Raw genomic sequence first — 17401 nt, 5'->3', positions numbered from 1 at the left:
TTTTTTTTTTTTTTTTTTTTTTTTGGTTTAGATGATAAATAGTAGGAGTATGAAAAATAAGATTCAAACCACATGTCCTGAGCACAAAAGAATGCCATAACAATTGAGCTATCACTTAAGATAACAGTTTTTTTCTTTTTATTTTATTATTTTTAATTCTCGTACAACCATTCCCTCCCTTCTAAAAAAGCTCTACATTACCAAATAAATAATAACTAATTCGCTTTTGATAATTCAATAATTACAATGAAGAGGAGGAATTTGAGCATATTTTTATTAAAAACACTAGAATGTATCAATTGAGCTATATAAGGCTCTTGGCAAATAAAAATCATTATGAAATCAAGTCACAAGAAAATCTTGAACATTAGCAATTCAAAAATTACCCCCAAAAGCTTGAACATTGTACATCTTTAAAATAAAAAGGAAATAGAAAATTTAATAATTTAACCATTATTCTATCACCTCCTTATGTGTGAGCTTAGACTTTCCCTCAATAAGTGATTAATACCATAATCAATTACCATAACTTATGGGAGAATTTAACATAAACGTTATTCTAAGAAGTCTATTACATCTTACATATAAATACCAAGTCTTTTTTTTTTTTTTTTTTTTTCATAATATACAAAAATATTTATATCTTTTGCACTAGTGAAAACTGAAAAAAAATTGCCTTAAAAATTGGCAAGAAATTGAAATATTGTAAACTAAGCTAGGTATCACTAAAATGTGTTTACAGTAATGGGATGGAGACCACAATCCCTATCTTCAAGTTAATTACAACTTGGGTCATCCAACATCTCTACTATTGGAGCAAACTGCAAAGTTGAACAATGAGCAAAGATGAGATCATGAGCAAGAAAGTTCATAGATCAAATTTTTAATATAGCTACACACTAACCTCGTCATCTTCTTCAAAGTATATTCCATCAACTGCACTTTTTAGCTGAAACTCCCACCTGAGATTGTTCTCAAACAGCTCTTTAAGTTTCCTCGTCTATAATAATAAAAATAGAGGACATTACAATTTGTCCTAATCAGCAGAAAGCAACTACTTGCAAATTGCAATGAAGTGAAAGCTTAACATTCCCTTATGGGAAGTTTCACTCAAATGAAGGCTCAACAAACTCCTTTCCTATGGCCTATGGACCAAATGACTTCAAGCAAAGTGTTAAAATGCATTAAAACTAATGTGGCTCAAATCGAGTGTATTGGCCCTTACATAACATTGGGAGTCACAGACACAAAATTTTATTAGAACCAGTTGAAGCTACAATAGACTATAATATCAAATATTGACAGCTATTGGCCTTTATATCATATGACAAATATTGACCACTATTGGCCTTTATATCATGCATTTTAGCCATCACTAGCCATCATAGGTATGGCACTGATATCATAAATTCATATCGGGTTGTTGGTCACCTGAAACCAAGACAAATCAACTATTTTCCAAAGTAACCACCAAAATTTGACTCTAGACTAAAATATGATTTACACCCTTTACGTTTGGGGTCGCTATCATTTTCATTCTTGCCGTTAACCCACCAAAAAATTACGTCCTTTCAAATAAAAAGAGAAGAAATTAACCCGAACCCAAAAATCAACCCATCCAAGCACCATTGGCCAAAGACCTTAGAGCCTAACCTCAAACTTAATGGCTAACCCAGGGTAAATCACTGCAACCACCCTGTAATAATGTCATATTTGAGTGGATTAATAGCAAAAATGAGATAGACCACGATGGAAGGGGCGCATTGACATTGATTTCATACTTTGAGGGTGTAAATTACAAATTCTCATTGTCGATGGATAGCAACCCCAAACTTACAAAGTGTAGATGGTAGTTTAGCCTTGATTGTATGTCTCCCACTATAAAGCATATAGACGCTGAGGTCATTGATTCAATCTTATAAAAATATATGAGTTGTCTCTATCTATTAAAAATAAGAAAGTAAACATCCTTATTCAAGGAAATCAAAAAAATGCATACTTCAATTTGCAAGATATCATCCTAAAACAAACTTAAATTTTCAATATTCCATAAATGTATTAAGATCTAGCTATCCAGTACGAAATGAATCAAATCATACTAGAGATATGAACTTGCTAATGCCTAAAAGGAAAGTCATAACTAGAGATTGTAACTGGTAAGAGACAAAAATTAAGCATTCAAAATTAAAATCATAAATGATTGAGTTGGAATTAACGAGAGATTTCTGTATCTATATGTAACCAATTAAAGTAATAAATATACAACATCTAATTTACAGAGTAGAAAATCCATAATCTTATGCAGAACAAAACAGAGAATCAATTGCTAATGCCTAAAAGGAAAGTGTATGAAGAGAAAATGAAAGCTTGGCAAGTTGCCCCAAGCCCCAACCTCCAAACCAATAGAGAATCAAACATGAAGCAGGATTAGTGTTCATACCCACGACAGCAGATGTCCATCAACAGATGAGGCATCTAACATCAATGAAAAGAAGTCCTGCAATTCCATTCAGCAATTAGTCAACAATCTATGATGAACTTCCATGTCTTCTTTAACAAGTAAAAATGTTCATTGGAAACATAATTCAATCAATGTGATTAAAACTGACTAAGCAATGATTTTTATTGCTTTTTAAGCAAGTTGCTCAACTTGACCAATAAATGTTGGTGAGTAGGTAAACATTTCACTCGATCAATGAAAGCCTTGAAATCTGACTTGCCAATAAAAGTTATATCAACAAGGGAAATTGTAAATTTGCAAAAATGCCTGTTAAGCATGGTAGCACAATCATACATTTAAAAAATGAATTAGTAACCTCAGTACCTTGCAAAGATGGTGCAAAAAGCTATCAGCAAATAACCACGAATCATCCAATAGTGCGGATAGCCCGGTTACTGCACCACTGGTATCTGTACAATCTTTCTCAGGCCCAAATTTCAGTTGATAGTAGATAACCTTAATGAACTGCATAGAATTCTATAAGTTGTCAAAGCTCTATATAAAACTAAATAGCAAAAATAGGATAATTACATTTATTGAGTGTTAATCAGTATTAAATGAAGAAAGAAAATGCAATTTTAATTTGGCGAATTGCCAAGAGCCATATGGCTAATTAGTTGGCACTTCTTAGTGTTTCCAACCGAAACATCAAGAGTTCAAATTACCATACTCCTAAATATGAATGCATCAAAAATTTTAATTTGGCAAATCAAACATACTAGGAAATTCTAAGCAAGTTAATTACAGATGTTGAAATATAGTCACAACCTGATAAACCAATGAAGCTTATTTCATGCCCAATATCATAGTTAAATACTTCAAATTATAAGGGACTACATAAGAAATAAAACCTTCAGCAAGAAGAGGACATCAAAGAAGCAACTAAAATAAGAACTTTCAATAACACAAACATATAACAAAAGGCCAACTGAAACTGATTAGGATTTTGAAAATTAGGCCAGACCATCAAGCAACCTTATCCTTTCTTATTTAGTGTATCGATGTTATTGTTAATGAAGTAACAAGGTCCTATAGTCTATCAAACAAAATGGCCCCACATTGAGCACAATGATGAAATGAAAAACAAAATCACAAAAAGAAGATAGTTGGCAAAGGGCCAGAGGCTTTGTAGGGTTGACTTGCATCTTGGATATGCCTTAATAGTTACATCCTAGGCTCAGTGGTAGCTCCACGAATTTTTTTTCAGGGGTCATTAAAAAATTTAAATTGAAAAAAAAATTTATAAAAAGAGAACTTAAATATATCGAATTATCAACACACAAAAAATAAATAAATAAATAAACATGCACATGGAGTTTTACAATTTTCTTCTACGGGTTTTACAATCAATTGTCATTATCTATTGTCAATGTGGGTAGGTGTGACAAGTTTGTATAATGTTTTTATTTGTATGTAGTTGTCATTATCTATTTGTCATTGTTTTTTATAAAAATATTTTTAACTAAATGACAAAACTCAACCCATTGGCACTTTATTAGTTGTTGACCCACACAATCACACTTATCCATACATAAATAATACACTAAGTGTCTACTTGACCAATCAAATGCTTGAACAATCAATCAATCAATATCTCTTTTTTTTTTTTTTTCTTGAATGTAACTTTATAATAAAAAGTTATTATTACATAATAATGACAACAATACATACACACACATGTAACAAACACTCAGTATTTCCTAATTATTAAATTATAAAAAGTTATATTACATTTATACTATACACGCACACATTCACTCACCACAATTCACACAAGAATCATTATAACAATAAATAAATAAAAAAAAAAATAATTTGAAAAATAATGTACACAATCAATATCAAACACACTCACACATATATAATACAAATTTATGATAAAAAGAGAGATACTCACAACTCAAAACACTCGCTCTTTACTCTTAGAGGCAGAGAGACCGAGATAGAAAAATAGAGAAGAGAGATAAGATGAGATAAGATTCATGAGACTAAGTTCAAAGATCAGATCAGATCAAAGAGAGAGAGATCTATGATCTATGTTGTTTGGTTTGGGGATGGTCAAATCTGTGTTGTTGTTTGGTTTTGGGTTAGGCTAATATGCAATCAAGGTGTTCAAGGCATTCAGGGTGTTCAGGGCATGCAAGATTTAAGTCAGAGTGTGCAAAAGTATTTTAAGATTAAATTAAACTAGTAAAAAAAAAATTTTATATAGGTAATTTTTCTTACCAATACCTTGAACAACATGTAGAAATGCCCCTGCCCAATTAGCTACCACTGCTCCGCATATTTAATCAGATAGTAAAATAGCCAAAAGTCTTGTAGCTCAGCTAACATCTCTTGGTGTTTTAAATGAAAACATCCAATGTTCAAATCCCCTTCCCCCATCGTAACTATCGAATTATCAAAAAATTTATAATAAAAAAAATTGAATTTTCCTTTTAATTACCAAAATAATAATAATAATAATAATAATAATAATAATAATAATAATAATAATAATTTAACCAATTTCCCTTTTATTTACCAAAAATAATAATAATAATTTTTTTCAAATAAATAAATAAGAAAAGAGCATTACCTTTGTGAATAGTTGAATCCTTGTACGAAAAGGCTGCAAAAAATATAAACTTTCAAACATGCATTTTAACAAAAATAAAACCCTCCCAACATTTAAAAAATTAAAATAAAATTATTAAATATAAACCACATAGGACTCCAAGCAATATCATAATAATATGTTAACTATATAGCTACATACAACCATGATATCACCCATGAATTATTTCAGAAACAAGTAAAATTTTCTACAATAAATAGATATTAAAAACTTCCATAGCATAGCATTAACGAATATGTTTTGAGTCACCTCCAACAAAGATTATGCCATTCTAATTCTAACAATGATGGTATCACTATTCAATGACCAATGCCGCAATTACTATAATGCTGTTTGCAATATCAAATAGCAAAATTATGCAAGACAGCCTAGACTTCATCACCTAAGGGTTGTTTGGAATCACAGACCAAACACAAATGCAATTTGCACGAATAAATATCAATAATCAAGTCTCAATAGTCTGCCTACAAATTAAATCATCCAGAGCTTTTATAGAGCTTTTAGAAAAATAAGAGATAAAGACAAACATCCACGAAATGAATCCAAACTGAACTTAAATACTAATCCAAATGCTAAACTGATCCCTACTTAAGAATATGGAATTTAATCTCTATCATAACTCAAACTAAATAAATGAAAACTTAGAATATGAAGTAATACAATGAAAATCCAAAAGTAAATATTGAATTAATCTCTGGTTGTGCTCCTGCACGGTAAAACCTACAAACAGATTGATGTCCCATGATATAAAAGCACTGAAATGACCTAAAGTCCAAATACCAAAAGAAAATGATGTTTTGAAACTTTTAAGAAAAGTCTTTTGTATGATAGATCATTTAAAAGAAAAGGTTTGCGTTCTAACCACATTTGTTCAACTAAATTACAAAAGTTGAGGAAATTTGGCAATTTGCACCATCAAAACCACAACTTTGGCCCTAGAGCATAAAGTGCCTTAGAATTTCTACACAAAGTAACAAGAAACTACATGGATTTGAGGTATTTTTAAATCAATTAATATTCCACACATGTTTTTGAAAATGAAGCTCTAAGATCAATGAAAACAATGAAAATTGTGTGTATTTCAGGGTGATGTTTTCAATTTGAAAGTTCAAAATGTGTATAAAACACCCTTAAACGTTTAGACCCCAAATTATAAAATTACCAATTCAAGCTTATAATCAAACAATTAATGTGCGGAACATAAACATAAGTCAATCACAGAATTGATAACTAATCTATGCCAAATATAAACACATCCACAACAGTAAATATAAGGCAAAGATAAAGGGAAGAAATATGCAAACACACGGACAACACACGATATGTTATCGAAGAGGAAACCGAAGTTCTCGGCGTAAAATCTCTCCGCCGTCCTCCAAGCGGTCAAATAATCCACTAAAGAATGTCGTTGGGATACATGAACAGCGGTAGACCCTCCAAGCCTAATCTACCAAAGTACCTAACTCTCCAAGCTTCTTGCTCCAACAAGGTTATGCCAAACCTATTTCTTCTTTAACTTTCCGGATTCCGCTACTAGACCATATCATCAACCAATGTATATTGGTTCCTTCCAAACTGCTTTCATTAGCACCAAATGAACCTTCTCACAGACGTATGTATGATGAGATAAGGATTTGGCCAATGACCTCTCAAGGGTATGACAATAGAGAGGAAGAGAGTAGAGGAATTTGTAGAGTCTCTAAGGTAAAGATTAAGGATGAGACATTCTTATTTTTTTCTAGGGTTTCTCTCACAAAATTCTCTCTGGAAGCTCTCTCAAAATAGTGGGTATAATGGTCTATATATAGTGGTGTGTGTTTGGAATACGAAGAGTCAGTTTTTGCCAAACAGGACTGATTGGCGGCTTAACCTCGTAGCTTGTCCAAATCGCGAGTTCAAGTCGTGACATAACGGCCTGGCCAGCCTAGGACTTTTGTCCTGCAGTGCGACAGCTGGCGCGACCCTTCAGCTTCCCTGTGTGCTTCTTACGTGCCTGCATTTGGCAGCTTGCCAGTCGCGAGTCAGCCGCGAGTCCTAGCCGTGAACCCTTGCTTTCTTGCACATACTTGAGCTTTTCTTCACCTCTTCTCACACACTACCCTTACAATAATTCCACCTAAATACAGGGTTACTAAGTGCTAAATTACAAGCAAATTGGCACGGAATAAAGCCAACAAGATGGTTGATAAATTTCAACTTTACAACCTCCCCCTTCGGCTATTCCGTGACAAAATCCTAAAACAAACTCTAGACTTAACGTGTGAGTTGGGAATAGTTAGAAAACTCACTCACACCTAACTTTAGAATCTGTGGAGCTTTAGAACCATAAGAACAAGTAACTCCTAAAACATAACAACACAATAAGTTCATTGTATGCAGAAAACTTGTAAAGCAAATGGAACAAGCACAATGCGATCAAGTACAATGGAATAAAGCAATAAACCATGGCAAGACCAAAACATGCAATCATTATAACCAAGTGATCACAATGCTCATTTACACTTGGAATGAACATCCAGACATTCAAGATAACAAATACAAGGAAAATCACTTGAATAACCAACACTCAACCAATGCACAATACATGAAGTATGTGCATTTAAGAAAAATCCTACAAGGGCACAAGAGTAACAGTACTTAAAAATGAATGCATAGCATTAGGTTAGAAATACTGATTTAACAAAGCACAAAGGCTGCATATAGCATGGCACAAACCACAAAGGCCTACAAGTGCGCATAAAACAAACCCTTAAAGCTTACATAAGCAACATGGGTACAAAACAATATAAACCTTAAAACCTACAAAGGTAGCAGGTACAAACTATAAAGTACTTCCCTTATTATATCACTCCCCCTATCATAAATCATAGGAGCTGTGATGAATTTGGAACATATATACCTGTAACCTGAAACACTTGCACAAAACACATTAGACCCTCAAGGTAAAGCAAGTAATAAACAGACAAGTATAAAGTAACAAGTAAATAACGATCAAGTAAACATGATGTGAAACATGTGAGCAACTTGACCAAACAATATCTTTTCCCCCTTGGTATATGCATCTCCCCTATGGAATATCTCTCCCCCTACGAATGTGCACGAGAAATGGAATTTTTCCCCCTAAGAATGTGCACAAGAGTTATATAGAAATGACAAAAATCTTCGGTATACTACTCTAGAGTATACTCTCCCCCTTTTTGACAAGAATAGACAAAGGGGTCAAAGAGAAAAAAGGACAAGAGATGAAGGTATAAACAATGATAAAAATGCATAAGGGGTACGAGATGAATGGGAAAATGAAGCTCAAACCTAAGACAAAACAAAATGCTACAAAGCATAAGGTAAACATGACATGCTAGTATGAATAAGCAAGGTATAGACCAATGCATGACAAGGGTAGTAAAGGTGCGTGCAAGAGGTGGCAAAGTGCAATGCATGACCAATGCATGGAAAATGCACATGTGGGGCAAGGTGTGTTAAATACACAACCAATTAACCAAACATGTTCCTAATGAGAAAACATAAGAAACCCCAAAGTTTGATACTCATCGGAGTCCAAACAAGTGAGAAAATGCCTAAGAGACATTTTATCAAACACCTAGCATGCACACTATGAACAACAATGTGAAACAATGCATGAACATCATGAAATCCACCCTTAATACATGCTCTTTTTTCCACAAGGGGCCAACATCCAAAGAAAACCATCAAAAGAAACCAATCCCATGCAAAAAATTTGACAAAAATTAAGTTTTCCCAACTCCTATGATGAAAATCCCAACCAAAAGTACAAAACTCTCCAAAACATAATCTAAGGATCAAAAACAATGAAAAGAGTTTAGAATTACCTTAGAGATGATAATGGAACAAAAAATCATCAAATTGATTGGGTTTTGATGTAAAAATATTGTAAGAGGGGTTTAAAAGAGGATGGGAGAGGTTCAAAACAAATTTTCCACGAAAAAACTCTTTAAAAAGTTGATTCTAGGCATTTGGCGACTGGGCGAGTTACGAATGAGTCGCCAGCAAGCCTCGAAACCATTCTGCTTGAACTCATGACTGGGCAAGTCGCCAAAACAAGTCGCCAAAACTCGCAGCTTGGTTTGGCTGGTTGCAAGTCGCCAAATTAAGTAGCCAAAAATTCTGATACTTGTTTTTCAACCCAGAACACGTTTAAACACTGAAAAATAATGTAAGCACTAAGTATGAACACAAAGAGTGATAAAAATCACTTCCAAAAACATATAAAATGATCAAAAATCTTTTTGGATTGATCCATATAAAGATGAGCACACATACACATCAAATTTAAACAAGTACAATCGAACAAATGAATAAGGCATTCATTGAACATTAGGCATGTGTGTTGTGTGTGCGTATCAAGTGTGGAATAGTCCATAATCTAGAGTGAAACTTTAATGATAAATTCAATTAAGTCATACACAACTAGTGCTAGGATAAGTGGTCTATCTCAATTATAGAAATAAACATATATGACCTCCCACAAGACAATGATTACATATCTTTGAAACTTTTCATTTGACTTCTTTAAAATTCATAACATTTGATCATTTTGAATCAATACATCTCATTTTGAGATCGATACCTGAAATTTTTGATATTTCAATTTGATGAACAAGCCTTTAGCTTTTGGGCATCATACATTTTCATAAAAGTCGCTTTCCCTTTTTCCTAGTCAAATACTAGTATGTGCGACAGCTTTTGCAGCTCATTATCTCTTTTCATTTTGAGATTTACATTTGGTGAGCTCTTTAAGCAAAAACAACAAAATAAAGAGTGAGAAGATATATAGGTACAAGTCTATGCATGTTTCAAAACCAACAAGACTATTGACTAATCATTCATGATAAGCTTGAAGATCAATTTATAACAATCACACAAAAATGTCAAGATTTTTTCCACAAAGATATAAGTGCATAAAGAACAAGCTAAGTTCGTAAATGTATAAAGCCATTTGTACAAGGGTACAAGACAAAACTCACAAGTGATATGTGCTCAAACATATACGATCAAACTTTTTGAATTTTTCACTTTTTATGTGGTTTTGGATTTTTACTCACACAAAACAAAGATATAAAAGTAAGATCAAAACAAAAATAATGCATATGAATAAATGCAAGATGCACAAAATGCATGAAGATATAACATGCAATGCATGAAAGGTCCCACAAAAATCGAAAGAATTAGATCAAGGACCAAAAGAATAAAAGCTCAACCATAGGAACCCTTCCTCATCCAAACAGAATGATTGTTTGGAATGAGTGTCTCAAGAGAAGTGAGACGAGGTTTGGAAGAATGAGAACCGGAGATGCACATAGTTAAGAAGTTAAGAGCATTATACATTTTCTTTAACAACATGCTATTTTCACTTAAAACCGGTTTACCATTTTTAGCATAACTTCCAAGAAGCTCAAGTTTCTCTTTTCTTTTAATTCTTTTAAGAGTATGAAACTTAGAGCAATGAGGTCTTAGATGACCAAAAGCACCACAATGGTGACAAACAATGTATTTAGGTCTATTAGGCTTTTTAGGAATGGATCTAGTAACATGATTTTGTTCTCTCTTCAACTTATGACATTGAGGCCTTATATGACTAATCACACCACAATGGTGACAAGTTGGAACATACTTAGATCCATCCAAAGCCTTAGGTTGAGACCTAAACAGAGGCTTTGACTTAACAGCCTTTCTCTCCACCTTTTGATTTCTTTTATGTGGAGGAATGTATACCGATTTGTCCTTTGGGGTAGAACACACAATAGGCACAAAATCGGGTACCATAACATGATTGCAGCAAATATTTTCATCATTTTTATCAATAGGTTCAGCAATCAAACACTTGGCATGCATCTTAAGAGATTCATTTTCACATTTAAGATCTTCAACAAGTTTGTTAGACAAAACAAGTTTAGCATCCGAGTCTATATTCAAACATTCAAAATCTTTCAGCTTTTCAAGAGAATTTTCAGTAAGATTCTTATATATCTCAACCAATTTATTGGATTCATTGAGCTTAGCAATCAAATCATCATTTTCATAAAATAACTTGTTCAAATTCTTATTAAACTTCTTAGCCTTTTTCTTTAAGAGTTTGATGTTAGGAATATCAATAACATCCAAAGATTCATGTAACATAGCATCACAATCATGAGGATTCATACTCATAGAGGCATTTTCACAAACACGTGGCATGTTACAATCAACACCAACTAAATCATATAAAGATGCATACAATGCAACATCCATGGTAAATAACACAAGGGGTCAAGGATCACACTTAGGTATTTAAATCACAACAAGTGTACCCGCTCTGATACCAATTGAAAGTTCAAAATGTGTATAAAATACCCTTGAATGTTTAGACCCCAAATTATAAAATTACCAATTCAAGCTTATAATCAAACAATTAATGTGTGGAACATGAATATAAGCCAATCACAGAATTGATAACTAATCTATGCCAAATATAAACACATCCACAGCAGTAAATATAAGGCAAAGATAAAGAGAAGGAAAATGCAAACACACGGACAACACACGATGTGTTATCGAAGAGGAAACCGAAGTTCTCAGCATAAAACCTCTCCGCCGCTCTCCAAGCGGCCAAATAATCCACTAAAAAATGTAGTTGAGATACATGAATAGTAGAAGACCCTCCAAGCCTAATCTACCCAAGTACCTAAGCCCTCCAAGCTTCTTGCTCCAACGAGGTTACGTCGAACCTATTTCTTCTTTAGCTTCCCAGATTCCGCTACTAGACCATAGCATCAACCAATGTATATTGGTTCCTTCCAAACTGCTTCCCTTAGCACCAAATGAACATTCTCACAGACGTAGGTATGGTGAGATAAGGATTTGTTCAATGACCTCTCAAGAGTATGACAATGGAGAGGAAGAGAGTAGAGGAATTTGTAGAGTCTCTAAGGTAAAGATTGGAGATGAGGCAATCTTATTTTTCTCTAGGGTTTCTCTCATAAAATTCTCTCTGGAAGCTCTCTCAAAATAGTGGGTATAAGGGTCTATATATAGTAGTGTGTGTTTGGAATATGAAGAGTCAGTTTTTGCCAAACAGGGCTGATTGGCGGCTTGACTTTGCGGCTTGTCCAAGTCGCGATGTAACGGCTTGGCCAGCCTGGGACTTTTGTCCTGTAGTGCAACAGCTGGCGTGACCCTTCAGCTTCTTTGTGTGCTTCTCACGTGCCTGCATTTGGCGACTTGCTAGTCGCAAGTCAGCCGCAAGTCCTAGCTACGAACCCCTGCTTTCTTGCACATACTTGAGCTTTTCTTCACCTCTTCTCACACACTACCCTTACAATAATCCCACCTAAATATAGGGTTACTAAGTACTAAATTACAAGCAAATTGACACGGAATAAAGCCAACAAGATGGTTGATAAATTTCAACCTTACACAATTATACCAAAAGATTAAGTCAAGTTTTTGGCACTGAAGAGAATCATCACATCATCTTCTACATCTTTCTTTAAACCAAAGGTATGAAAGCATAAGATGACATGTGGCACAAAAGGACCCAATATGCCTACACCTTTCAAGTTTACTCACAACATTAGGACAGTCAGAACAAATTCAATTACACTACATTTCGATTGTATTTATAAGGGTAACGCTCATTAAATTTATTTTAATTGTTCTAAATTTGCCAAATTTTGAGCTAATTTCTTGCGTATTCCACATTCCAATGTAGATCTTCAATACACGAATTTAGACGCTAAAATTTACAACTTAATTAAATGAATAAGGTTTTGATATAGGTTTGCCAACACTCAAAATGAATTGACCCTAGGAGACTCACACTAATTGGGGGAGAATAGATAAAAAAAAAATAAAAAATTAGACTTTTTAAGGCTTTTACTATCAAATTCAACTAGGGTTACTAGTGCATCAATAAGTACATGTATAATGCCTTCGAACTAGGATAGGAAACCAATCTTGATGTCCTCACATATTCTTGAACTTGAGTCATAATGTCACGCCCCAAACTCGATACCCGGATTTGTGATCATGACTGGCATGTTAATATCAAGCCTAAACCTGGTATTAACAAGAACCAACTAAAACTTTTAACAAAAACTTCCATCTTTCTTTTCATTCTTGTTTCTTTTCTTCTTTATATAATTTTTTACTTGATATTCAGAGCATCGACATTCTACCCAAAGAATAACATAATCCACCTATCACTAAATTTCCACATTTTCACATAATACATCTCTTAATATTTTAAGGTACACAACTTTCATTAGATCCTAAAATACACAATACAAGACTAAACATCATATACAAATTTGGGATCTATACATTTAAAACTAAAACTAGCTCCTTCCAAAACTCGACTAAGGGTCCCTCTACTCCAAAATAAAACCTATTGACTGAAAGAGTGCAAGGGGTGAGCTACACAACTTAGTAAAGGTAAGATACATGATAATTTAGTAAGGATACATGTAAATCAAATCATTTCATTCTATGAATATTCATATAGGAGAACATCTTTTCATGCATAATATTTTACACTATTCATAATAATAATTTATCCGCTCTTCATAGGAATATAATTTAAAAAAAAAAATTACGCATGACAAAAGCTCTTTTTGATTAGAGGATGGAAAATGTTAGAAATAAAAAAAAAAAAAAATTCACTGTATTATATTTGGTTGAAAAGAATGAAAAATGGAACGACAGAAAATAAATATAAATTTCTTTAATTGATTTAAAGGAAAATAAATAGAAATTCTCTTACATACACGACACAATAACATAAATATACCTGTGTCCTACGTACGTGACAAATTGATGTGTCACGACCGACCGTAAGGTGGTGCAAAAACACAGAAGAAGTCATTTACGAATTTGGCAATCATTTATGATTTGTTGGTCAAGGCATAATTAAGGAACTGTGCATGGAGTCCAACTCAGTTGTTTACGTGTTTGTTGTGCATGCAAGTTCTTGATACTTGCAGATACTCGAAATTCAAACCCTCCCTTCCAATTATAGATTAAAAAAAAGAAAAAAAAATGCTCCTCAATATAGAAGCATGTGCCAACAATCATCCAGAAGATAAAACATAAAAAAGAAAAAAGAGGAAGCAACAACCATCCCCATTTGGCCTATAAAATCCTATAGCCACACAAAAATAATTGTAGCCATTTTAATCTTAACTTTTCTCATCTTTTGCAAGCAGTCTCTAAAAGAAATAAAGGTGGTAAGTTCAAAGTGTTGCTTCACAGTAAAGCCAGCAGAGCCAACATGGAATGGCCCCCAACCCTTATCAGAATTGGATCAACTCAGCGTAACTCATGTCTCCACAATCTATTTCTACCGCGCGTTTAACACAAAACTGGCTTTCACCACCAGACACCATTACCAATACTCTTAAAGAGTCTCTAAGCAAAGCATTGGTGCCTTTCTCTTCAGAGTTTAAATCCCTCCTCTTCCAATTATAGAATTAAAAATATATAATTTAATAAAATAAAATATTAAAAAAAAAAGAAAAAAAAAAAGAAGAAGAAGAAGAAGAAGGAAACAACCATCCCCATTTGGCACATAAAAACCTATATATGGCCGTGCAATAAAAAATGTAACCATTATTCTTAACTTTTCTCATATTTTGCAAGCAATCCCTAAAAGTAAATTGATGGTAAGCTTAAAGGTTTGCTACACAGTAAAGCCAGTAGAGCCAACATGGAGTACGTGCTTCAACCCTATTAGAATTGGATCAAGTTGTCATCTAGAAAGCACGGACACAAATACGATATTGGTACATGTATGGATACGACATGACGATAAGAGAATTTCTGAAAAATTAGAATACAAGGAAATTTTTGAAAAATTAGAATTTGATTAGGGTAGGATTTGTATCTTAATTAATTATTAAATTTATATATATATATATATATGGTTAAGCATTTATTTTTCATATAATATTAAACATATATCAATTTAATAAAAATAATGAATAATTTATTTAATTAAAGTCTAAGAGTCTTTAATATATATGTGTGTATATATATATAGAGAGAGAGAGAGAGAGAGAGAGAGAGAGAGAGAAATCTAAAATATTACCTCCTTCAATAATCTAAGCCCATGTCCTAATAATATTTAAGCCCATGTACCAAGTATATTAAAGCCCATTATGTGAGTGACATTCTGATATGTGAATTGAAAAAAAAAAAAAAATTTTGAGTAAGAGAGGGGAAGTGTAAAAAAAATGAAGAGATGTGTGGGTGAGAGAAGAAAGGAAGTGGTTAATAGCTGGCCACTTAAAGTCAAATTGAAAGAGAAGAGGCAAACAACCACACAACTCTAAAATAAAGGATAAATTAACCACACAACTCTCAAAAAAAGGGATAGGTTTTGAAAACAAAAAATGAGAGAGAAAGTTAAGAAAGATGAAGAGACACACAATCACACATCGTGAGAGAAACTAAACAAGCATGAGGAAGACAGTAGATGATGAATGGAGATGCAAGGTTATTGATTTTTTTCCCTTCTTTTTTTTTTCTTTCTTTTTTCTGCATAGGCGTGTCCGATTAAAAAAAAAAAGAAAAAGAAAAAAAAGGCTGGAACACGCGTGTAGCCATGCCCCATGCGATCCCGTGTCCGGTACAGGCATAACAGGAAAAATGTTGTGTACGTGCTTTCTAGGTTGTCACCATAACTCATGTTCCCACAATCTATATAACTCATGTTCCCACAATATATTTCTACTGTCCAACACAAAGAACATAGTTGTTGGTAAAAATCTTATACTTCATGCTAGTTGGCAAGAACATATATACTCTCTTCGTCTCACTTTTTTTTTACTCTATTTCATTTTGAGATATCTCAAAATATTGTTCTGTTTCTAAAAATAAAAGTTATTAATTTATTAATGTTCTTATTATACTCTTATTAATTTACTAATTCAATTTTTTGATAAATTTTTTTAATGATAGTTTTGAAAACTTATATATTTTTAAAAGGTAGACAAGATAATAAATGATGTTCTCTTCAAAAGTTTGACTTTTCAAACAGAACAAAAAAGGTGAAATGGAGGAAGTAATATTTAACTTACAAAATTTACATTACACTTCGTTACAAAATAATTATTAAATCGTCTCATGTATCGTGTGGGTCCGCAATTAATAATAACTAGCCGTAGACTCACGTGATGCGTGGAAATATAAATATTATTTAATGATGTGTAATATATAAAAAGTAACAATTACTTTAAGTATTGTCTATTAAAAAAAAAAAGATTTCTGCAATTTTTTTTAATCTTTTTATCTCTAGAAATATATCATTTTTTTTATTATATTTGATTAATTTTTTTTTAAGGTGAACCATATTTTTGTAACTTTTATTATAGTGTATTATATTTGCTTAATATACAACTAAACTTTATAAGTTTCAAATTTATTATTCAAATTTCTCATCTCTTAAGGAATAAGGATATTATCATAATAATCAAAACTCATTCCAAAATTGCAATGTTATCTTAATCAAAATTAAAATGAAACTAAAGAAATAAATAATAGGCTTTATAATAATTTATTACTCAAACAATTAGTAGGCATATTCAAATTCATGTTTCCAAAAAACCTAAGTATTAATCCAAACTAAAATTCAACCAAAGTTATAAAAGGGAAAGAGAAGACTCTTTGATGGGATATTTAAAAAAATATATATATACAGTACCAAAACTCACCAAAGGAAAGTAGAAACAATACCAACACCAAAAAAAAAAAAAAAACCATCAACCTTAATTAGAGTTATAAGAAAGAATAAAAATTCACCGAGAGAGAGAGAGAGAGAGAGAGAGTACTCACAGTTTTGTGTGGGAAAAATATGAATTGAATGAAAAAACGATATCAAATTTATACAAAATAAAATGGATAAACGAAGAGTCAAAATATAAAAATTAAAAATTAAAAAAAAAAATGGAAGGAAGTATAATGGTAAAGTAGTGGGGAGAAAATGAGTCAAAAAGGAAAAAAAAGGTTGGAAGACGTGTAATAGTAGGTGTATGAACTAATAGGAAGAAAAAGATTTTTTTTTTTTTGAAAATAGGGGGAAAAAAGTTTATATAGAGAAAAGAAAATATAAAAAATAAATTTATGACGTGGCTGCTAATGTGGCTTAACAGGAGCGGAGCAACATATTTTAGTTTTCCTCAAAAAAAATATATATATATATATTTTAGTGGTGGAGAGATTCGATCTCAAATCCCTTATTATTAGACGATAAAAACTTAATTGTTGAACTTCCT

At 32.5% G+C, this 17401-nt stretch overlaps 1 protein-coding gene across 1 annotated transcript; it reads right to left on the bottom strand.

Annotated features, from left to right (window-relative positions):
* Positions 1-656: 656 nt before the first annotated feature.
* LOC112003769 (uncharacterized) lies at positions 657-3031 on the bottom strand. The gene is made up of 4 exons (XM_065775854.1): positions 2825-3031; positions 2441-2497; positions 905-1000; positions 657-821 (listed from the first exon to the last, which is right to left on the bottom strand). The coding sequence occupies exons 1-4, from the start codon at positions 2969-2971 to the stop codon at positions 777-779; spliced, it is 345 nt and encodes a 114-aa protein (XP_065631926.1). The 5' UTR covers positions 2972-3031; the 3' UTR covers positions 657-776.
* Positions 3032-17401: the final 14370 nt, after the last annotated feature.

The sequence above is a fragment of the Quercus suber genome, unplaced genomic scaffold (genome assembly GCF_002906115.3).
Source record: "Quercus suber isolate HL8 unplaced genomic scaffold, Cork oak 2.0 scaffold_120, whole genome shotgun sequence".
NCBI classification, from domain to species: domain Eukaryota; kingdom Viridiplantae; phylum Streptophyta; class Magnoliopsida; order Fagales; family Fagaceae; genus Quercus; species Quercus suber.
The sequence above is the reverse complement of the archived record's forward strand: the minus strand, read 5'-3'. Positions and strand labels throughout refer to the sequence as shown.